Source organism: Pteropus alecto, unplaced genomic scaffold, assembly GCF_000325575.1.
Source record: "Pteropus alecto unplaced genomic scaffold, ASM32557v1 scaffold1775, whole genome shotgun sequence".
Classification (NCBI taxonomy): domain Eukaryota; kingdom Metazoa; phylum Chordata; class Mammalia; order Chiroptera; family Pteropodidae; genus Pteropus; species Pteropus alecto.
The window spans coordinates 16,377-25,432 of record NW_006437392.1 but is presented as its reverse complement, the minus strand read 5'-3'; the positions used below and the strand labels follow the sequence as shown (position 1 = coordinate 25,432).

Genomic DNA, 9,056 nt, shown 5'->3' with positions numbered 1-9,056 from the left:
AAATCTACGATCTTCTATAGCCTTAAAGTTTCATCATTACAGCCTAATCAAAAGGATTTCGGGTGCAATATTTGAAGCAGGGCCTGATAATTTGTTAAATGATTATCCTCAGAGATGGAAACAGTACATGTGGCAAAAATTCTGTTTTTTTTTCCACTGTAATTTCAACTGTCCAAAGTTTCAACAGGCAAAAGTAGAGGGAGGAGAGAAGAGGGTTAAATATGTGACAGATGGAATCAACATAATGATGTTCTGTGCTGTGGAGAGACTTGAGTCTGTAATTTAAAAGTTACCACTATGTACATTCAATCCACTGGATGCTAATCTTTAAAGTACAATATATGAGAACAGAATATTTAACAAAATTATCCTTTGTTTTCTTATTTCATCTATATTTTCATGTTTCCTAAGATCTGTACAGTATACCAGTCAAGGAAATAAAAGGGAAAATGTATATTGTTCATATTTTGTGATGTTTTCATTTGTTTTAATTTTTAATGAAGAAATAATTTCCAGTCCCAATACTCTTCATGCATTAAAAAGTGGCATAAAATAAAAGAACCTCGCTACCTTAATCTTTTGAGTTTGCTTCCCCAATAAGTAGAAGAGATCACTAAATAGTGGCTGCTTGGACCACCACATGAAAAAAACTGATCCAGAGGCCACACGCAGTGTAGCCTGAGGGACTTGATTAATGAGCACTGTTTGTCAGGCTTACCAGTTGCTCAAAAAGAGAGAGGGAGAGAAGAAGCACAAACAGTGTATACTGGTTATTCAGAATGCACTTTTTATTTACTTCAACACAGGACTTTTTACAGTTGAAACAAAATATCTGATACACAATTTTGAGTTTTAGCAGCACCTGCAACAAGAGAATTCTGGAATACCTCAGGGTAGAGATGGCTGAGGCAGGCACAAATTAACCTGAAATTTATCAATCCACTGAAGACATATGGAATCTGCGGCTCCCTGAATGTTAGCCAAATACATGAAAATAAACTAAATAAATATTCTGTATGATGTTTTAATGGACCATTGAAAAACAGTGTCGTTCCAATTAGAAATATCTTATTCAAAAAATCTAGTGTTCACAAAAAAACAAACAAAACAAAACAAAAACCTCTTGAAAATACTGCACTGCACATTCTAGGCTTCAATTTCTAAGCTTATATGCACTGTTCCTGGTACTCAGATTTCAGCCTTTGGTGTTTTTTAATCTCACCCAAATTATACATCAGCACCCGAGTGTTACTCACCAAAATGACACTGATTTTGTCACTTAATGTTAAGTGCTTTCATTACGATATTTGTAGTGATTTGGCAGAAAAAAAAGTTGGTATGGCTAAAAGGGAAGGGGCTTCAGCTGACCTGCCAATAAAATTAACACTTGTCTTAGATGGACAGGAGAGTTATGAACGGGATACTCACGTAATTTTTTGTTTTTTTACTTAAATGACCACATGCCATTCTAATAGAGGTAAGTACTTTCATGAGTGGATGGAGGTCTTTATGAAGGCCTGAGATCTACAAATAGAAACTATAATAAGCAGAGTGCAAGTAGAAAGAGAAGGCCCCAGGTCTCATGCACTTAAAAACAATTAGCATTTAACAGTGCTAATATACAGATTTTCACCCTAACACGACTGTAGCAAAGTGATCACAGAACTTGGAAACCAGTGTGGCTGGCTATAGGCATAGGCAGGATAGGGACCAATACTTAAGAGCTGTGGGGTCTCAGTTCTGGCTTTGACTTCTGGCATCAAAGTTAGTTGGACAATGGGGTCAGGATTATATTTAAATTGAGAATACTAAGTATGACTGGGTTGAAATATTGTCTTCTGGTTATCTATGTGGCCAAAAAGTCCCAGAGCTATTAAAGCACATAGGGTCCCCCGTGTAAGGCTGATTCCATGTGTGGCTACAATGGAGAGTTCTAGGCTCTATTCCTGTAAAAGCTCCCATCCCTTCCCTGGCCCAGAGCTCTTTATTGGGGTCATTTCTAACTGTCTCTCATTAACTTGGATCACTATTTTTTATCATAGATATTTTAAAAGTACAGATTAAAAGCTATGCAGGACAAACAGATCAACTGAAAGAACCAGACTACATATAGATAACTGGTAGTCATGGTAATCAAAATTTGACAAATCACTTTTGTATTTTAATAAGATGTTTATACCAGGGCACATAGTGATTACTCAGATCTCCAGAATTTCTTCTGCCACAGTGCAAAAGCAAAGACAGAGCTATGTAGTTGCTGTTAAATGCTAATCCCAGAATAATTTGAGCATTTTTAAAGTCCCTCTCCATAGTCTTAGGTGTTGTCTTAAGATACATCTAACTATAACATGGCACTGAAATGTAGTTTGTAGCTTATCGATTTAGAGAAGTTAAAGCTGGAAGGGAGGACCTTTAAACCAAACATCTAGCCAGTACAGAAACTCTTTTTACGGTATTTTAACAGATGGTCATCCAGCATCTTCTTGAATATTTTCACTAGAAGGGAGTTCACTATTAAGGCAGTTCATTCAACTAGACAACTCTAACTATGAGAAAATCATTCTAACACTGGATTAAAGTCTGCTCTCTTGTTACTTTCAATGTCCTGGTTTGGCCATCTGAACATACAGTACAACATACAAGAAATCAGTTTCTTCTTCTACAATAAATATTCAAATTAAGGAACCTTGTGAGAAATGCCTATTATCCCCCAATCTTTTCTGAAGGCTTCTCTGAAAGCACAGCATGGCAGAACAAGGACCATCAAAATTATGAGCAGAGAGCACTGCATCCAAAGCCATATACTAAGCAGCACTGCTAAACTGATAAGGGGTTGTGAGAGAAGCAACATCCCTGTGCAGCAAAAGTAGACTTATGAAGTAAAAGCAGACCAACCAATTATTTGCAAGGGTGGTTGGCATATTTAAACATAATCCATTCCCTAGTATCCTGTTACTTTAAAGACAAGGAGTATAATCGATTTCCAGTGTCACTAGCGTCTCTTTTATTGAGATAGTGTTTTGAAAAGCTCAGATGGGAGCAAACCGTACATAAGGATTTAAACAAGGCAGTATAAATCATTATACTTTTGCATTCCTAATCATTACAACCTCCTTTTAATTCAAACTTAGGACACCCTCGTTTGCATTATTATTTTTACTGCTCAAAGTATTATTTTCCCCCCTTTGGCGGACATGTCAGAAACTTCTTGGCAAGAGTCGATGGTGACAGTTGTTAGCTGATTAATGGAATGTTTTTAAGGAATAGCTGTAGTTTTTTAATTCCTTCATGTTGCTGGGTTCTAAGTTTTAACTGTGATGTGAAAACTATTTAAATTTCTCAGGACTAAAGCTTTCTGAAATGTCCTGATACACAAAAGAAGGAAATAGCAGAAATCACACAAAATACACTTGGCTTAATAAAGTGCTTTTTAAAAAATTGCTCTACAACTTCAGTTTGAAAGGCTCTCATTAACATTACAATCTGATCTCTTATCCTTTTGTGTGTGTGTGCACTCTTAGAGGGGCACAGTTATTCTTACACTACTAAATGACCAATTTGGGGTATATTTTAAAAAGGCTTCTTATTTTTAACAGCATGAAGATCCTGCTTTGGAGCCACTGTTCAAGTCAATAGTGTGACCTAACATGCAATGCTCCAGCTGTTCCTCTACAGCCAACACCTGCCTGACAGCTTCTTCAAAGGCCACTGTCACATTAGTATCATCTTTGGCACTTGTTTCTAGATAAGGATAATCCCCATTCTCCATGCACCAGGCGTGTGCCTCCTCAGTAGTCACTTGCCTATCCTCTTTGTCTACCTTATTACCCAGAACTACAAAGGGGAAGTGCTCAGGGTCTTTCACATCTGCATAGTAGATGAATTCTTTCTGCCAGTTACCAAGGTTCTCGAAGCTCTGCCGGTCATCCACGCTGAAGGTCAAGAGGCAGCAGTCTGCTCCTCTGTAGAACGGTGTCCTAAGGCTCTTGAATCGTTCCTGCCCTGCAGTGTCCCAGATCTGGAGAGTTACAAAACGTCCATCTACCTCCAGATCTCGATTTAAGAACTCTACCCCTATGGTATGAAAAGCCTGGGAGTCAAATTTATTGGTTACGTAACGGTTCATAAGCGAGCTTTTCCCAACTCCACCATCACCCAAGAGAATGACCTTTAAGAGCAGGGATTTCCCACTCATTGCTGCAGCACCAGATGGGGAGGAAGGAGTTTATAACCTAGAGAACCAAAAAATAAAAGAAAAAGCAGGAGGGAAAACAGTTAAACCTGAAACTGAAATCAACTTCAGAGTAAATTTCTCTGAATTATGAGGCCTTCTAATTTAGCTTCTCTTGATTCATACTCATTAACTGATACAGTATAGCAGAAGGAATAAAACTCAATTTGCATAAGAGGGGAAAATAGGTCTTGTTTTTCTGAGGTCTCTTACCTGTGCCAGGAAAATGGCTGAATGCCATGGGTAAACAGATTAGCAGATAGTACTGTAATTTGGTTCAGTTCTGACCCTGTTCTCTCTTAGATTAGAGAGCCTAGAACAGGAATTCTACTCAAATGGGTAACCATTCTAGCTTCTGGTTTGAAAAGTTCCAAACAAGAGGCAAATAGTATGAAATTGTTTTAGGGTTTAAAGTCTGTTCCTGATGGACCCAAGCATTTTTGAGAAGAGAAGCCTGCATTAGCTGTAATTCTGTCAGTAGAGGTTTGGGCTAGAATTAAACTGGACTCCAGAACTTGAAAAAGAGAAACAGGTCAAGTTTCTTTCAGCATTTGCCCCATTATACTTGCATTGATACAGACACCCTCACAAGTAAAGGATCTTCCATAATCTTTTCTTCATGGATCAATAGCACTTAAGTTGATGATAGTTGACTGGTACCAATGTAACAGCTATCATTCAGGAAGAAAATCTTGAATAGGTTATTAACTTTTAGATTTAGGTTTTAATTCCACACTAGTACTAAAGAAACATACTGTTAACTCTAAAGTGATAATAATTATACCAAACTCTTCTTGTTACCTCCACAACATATCTATACATGAAATACCTAGAATGCATCTTAAGAGAAAAAGATCAAATATTTACCAAATGACTACCTTGTACTAGATTCTGTTAGGTATTTCCACACTAAGTCCATTGTAGAACTCAACAATGATGATGTTAATTGGGTGTTATTTATGCAAGAGACCCAAAGAAATGAAAATTAATCACTAATCAAAAAAACACATACAAAAGAGCCTCTGGAGGCAAACACATTTGAAATGTAATTTAAAAAAGAAAAAAAAAAACCTCAGTAGTCCTTAAAATTATATTGGTGTGCATGTGTACTAACTATATATTTTTTGAAACATTCATTTTTAGCATATTAAATGAAAAAAAAATATATATATATACATACCCAGTTGAGTACAAAATATAAACCTACCCAAGTGGGTCTTTGTCACAATCTTGTCTTTTTCCTGTTGTTTTATTCTTTTTTGGGAGGTCTAAAAAACAAATCGGGAAACATTACTTTTAAAAAATCTATGATAAAATAAAGTTAAGTCTATATATATAAATATACTCAAGTTAGGAAAAAAAAATCTCAACTTCCCTACAGAGAATGTTTTTTTTTTACAAATATACTTAAGAAATGCTACAAATGCTTAATATGGACAAAATAGTTTTATTGCAAGAACTTTAACTCGGCCTAACTTGAGTGTACTTTATATGAATTTTAAAGTTTTATGCTGTCTCTCTGTTCAAAGTTAATCAAAGAAAGTAGGTGATATTCACAGTGGATGATATTAAGGAAAGGGAAAGCATAGAGTTGTCTAAGATATGTTGAAATTCTATCTCAGAGATGAAATTCCTTCCCTTTATAGCTACCAATGTTCTCATCTCCAAGAAATTACTAGTGCACTCACCAATCTGCTTTGAATTTGTCTCTGCATTTGATTCCACAAGACCAGAGAAGAAATAATTATGTTTGTGGGTTCCCTGCTTATAATATATTCTCTTGGCAAATTATTTTACTCGTTAGTTTTGATCATCTGTCTTGAACATAGGTTTTGGTATTTAGCTGGCTTTATTAAATTCAAACACAATTTCATTTAACATTATAGTTAATTACGCCAAGAGTCTTATTTAATCAGCATCAAGAGTACAGGTCTAAAAAGAAAAACAGTCCCCAGATTTATTGAGTGTTCTTTCTTACTAAGGAATAAAGAAGTTTTTAAAGAAATCTCTGCTGCTTAATAATCTCATGTTATTTTTTTTTCAAATACAGATAAAACATATAACAAGGGATTTATTAGAAATATAAATTAGTAATTATTAATTTAAACAATGTCTTTTAAATTGATAGGCTTTATCCTCCTTCTTAGTCTATATCTATTCTAAAAAATTCTCAAGTTTCCCATAATTCTTGATTTTTGTCCTCTGTTTTTTTCTGCTTTCAAACTGCTATCTTTAGAACTAGCTCAAGTAACATTTCTTTAAATGGGATGAAACAAGTGGTAGCACACTTCTTTATTTTTTATACTGGTCTGTAGGATAATCTTACAGAGCAGAACTCTTGAACTCTCATTTAAAAGAGTAACAAAGGAAGTCTAATCTTGAGCACAATACTGAAAGTATTAAGGGTCCGTGTCAAAAGAGCTTCCTTAAATTTCTAACACACAGGTGTTCATATCATTAAACAACTCACTAACTCTACTTTCCCAGCTGTGGATTCACTCAGATGATGGGTCAAGGACTGACTGTGTATGGAAACCAAATACTCAGCTCCAGGAATAATGAAGAAGTATTAATAACTATTTGAGATAATGTTTCAGTTGCTTGTGCTCCAGAAATAATGAAGAAGTATTAATAACTATTTGAGATAATGCTTCAGTTGCTTGTGCATCCCCTTTGTGATCATAACTTTGTGATCACACATAACTTCTGGTTACATAGGCTCTATACCAGGAGAAAGGGAGGAAAAGCAATGCAGTTCAGTGTCAAATGCACTGGGCTGGCAGCAAACAGGAGACAAGAGTCTTCATCTCTGCTTTCCCATTTATTTATTTTATGAACTTGGGCAGGTCACTTAATCTTCCTGTGTTCCAATATCTTCCTGTATAAACATAGAGCTGATAATACATGCCCTACTTAAATTACAGGATCGGGGGGGGGGCGGCAATAAATAACTTATAAAGTTTTCAAAGGTTTGTAAACATTTACTGAAATTTTTTGAAATTTTTGGTTTGAGGTTTTTGTTTCTCTTGCTCCTCTACCTCCTTTAATTCGCTGGTGGGGTCCTTGCAACTCAGTATTAACTCTTCTCAGAAAGGGCTTGCCAGTGGGAGGACAAAGATTCTTTTTCTTTTTCTTCCATATTTGAGAATGCTTTGCTTCTCAACAATTTTGAGCATCTGCATATACCAAAGAACCTCAGCATTGGAGGGACTTTAAGGGTCTTCTGGTCCAATCCTGCCACTGATGCTTGTGAAAACATTTGAGTGCCTATTGTGTGCTGAGTCCTTACTAAGGTGACCCTCTGATCTTCTCTGCTGTCTCCAACTCCCATTTGTTTGCAGGAGATAGAAATGAATACACTTTAGGCTTGTCTCCTCACCTTCAGTCACTAAATCCTGCTAATTTTTCCTTGGAATATCCTTTTCCAGTCCTCTGCTACCATCCTCATTTTGGCCCACATCTCTTTGCATCTATTATGAAAATTTCCTGGCTCTTCTCTCCCCACCTCTGGTTTCTCCCTACCTAATCTACTTTGCAAAGCTTAATCACTTGAGCACTCACTGGGTGTAGACACTGTTGGAAACGCATACACGTTTCAGGCAAGGACTTATCGGCAAGTTTACAAATTAACATATAAGCTTCAGATCTCATGGTTTACAGCTGAGAGTATCATTATACTGCCTTATTTTGTTAACACAACATTTTTTTCCCAAGTATGTTTTTGCAACACAACCAAATTTTAAATTCCTGGATAACAAGGCCCTCGTTTGTGGATGTCTTTGAAGCCCCTTCAGCATGTAGCACCAGGGTCCTCCATATGGCTGATCAATAAATATTTGTTCATTAATGAACTGTTTAGGTAGGTGTCCAGAACTAATGCCTCTAAAATGATGCCAAGGTATAACAGATACACAGTTCTATAAGATGTCCAAATACTATTATTTATAAGATGACTAAAGAGCAGAAGTTATGGACTTATCTGGATCATTTTCTAGGCAGGACTTAATAGGAATTCCACTTGTTGAAAGTCAGTGGAAATGTTCATTTCCCTCCCTGTTCCCTCACATTTTTAAAATAAATATAGAAATTTCTCCATTCCTATCAAAAACAAGAGAAAAATTATTTCCACTTTGTGTTTTCAGTGGTTTCTGGCATCCCCACCACTATCAAAATCATTGTTTGAAATGAGTGTGATCTCCTTTAGCATATACTTAAATTAAAAAGAACTAGCGCAGTATAAAGGCAAATCAAACAATTTTTCCTCCTCCAGAATATGCCAAATTTAAGTCAAACCTTGAAAGAAGATAACATTAAGTAGGCAAAATAATTCTTTGATAACCCTAAGTACATTTAATAGGAAAGTCAAACCCCTTATACATCCCTCCATATCAGGTTAGTCCCATATCAGGTTAGGATCTGGCCTAAATTGTTTATTCTGATTTTGGTCCTATTCAGAGAAAGATCTGGCTTTAAGTGACTCCAATATCCTAGAGATGCAATTCCCTTTTCTTACTATACTCCCTCAAATAGATTAACAAGCATTCTCTAATGATAGTTTATTCACTCCCCCTACCCCCAACTAAAAGTCTAAGTCTGGGACAGTAAGCTGAATTAAGAATTCATGCAACCCATACTCATCAGCTTTCTTTGTTCTTCATCACACTTGAAACCTGAATCTGCTGTGCCAGATTAAATTGATTGTATTAAACTGATTGTATTTAGTTGGGAGTGGAGGGAGAGGTGGGGGAGGAGGCAGTACAATGTAGAGAAAGAGGCTGAACCTTTGAAAATAGTACATTTTAGTGTGATAATGGAGAGATGAAAA

General features: G+C 36.2%; 1 protein-coding gene across 1 annotated transcript; it reads right to left on the bottom strand.

Annotated features, from left to right (window-relative positions):
• Positions 1 to 3,447: 3,447 nt before the first annotated feature.
• RAB9B (RAB9B, member RAS oncogene family) lies at positions 3,448 to 4,226 on the bottom strand. The gene has a single exon (XM_025048636.1). The coding sequence runs from the start codon at positions 4,193 to 4,195 to the stop codon at positions 3,590 to 3,592; it is 606 nt and encodes a 201-aa protein (XP_024904404.1). The 5' UTR covers positions 4,196 to 4,226; the 3' UTR covers positions 3,448 to 3,589.
• Positions 4,227 to 9,056: the final 4,830 nt, after the last annotated feature.

Excerpts from the sequence above, each read along its gene's own strand:
- RAB9B (XM_025048636.1), bottom strand. The coding sequence starts at position 4,195 with ATGAGTGGGAAATCCCTGCTCTTAAAGGTCATTCTCTTGGGTGATGGT.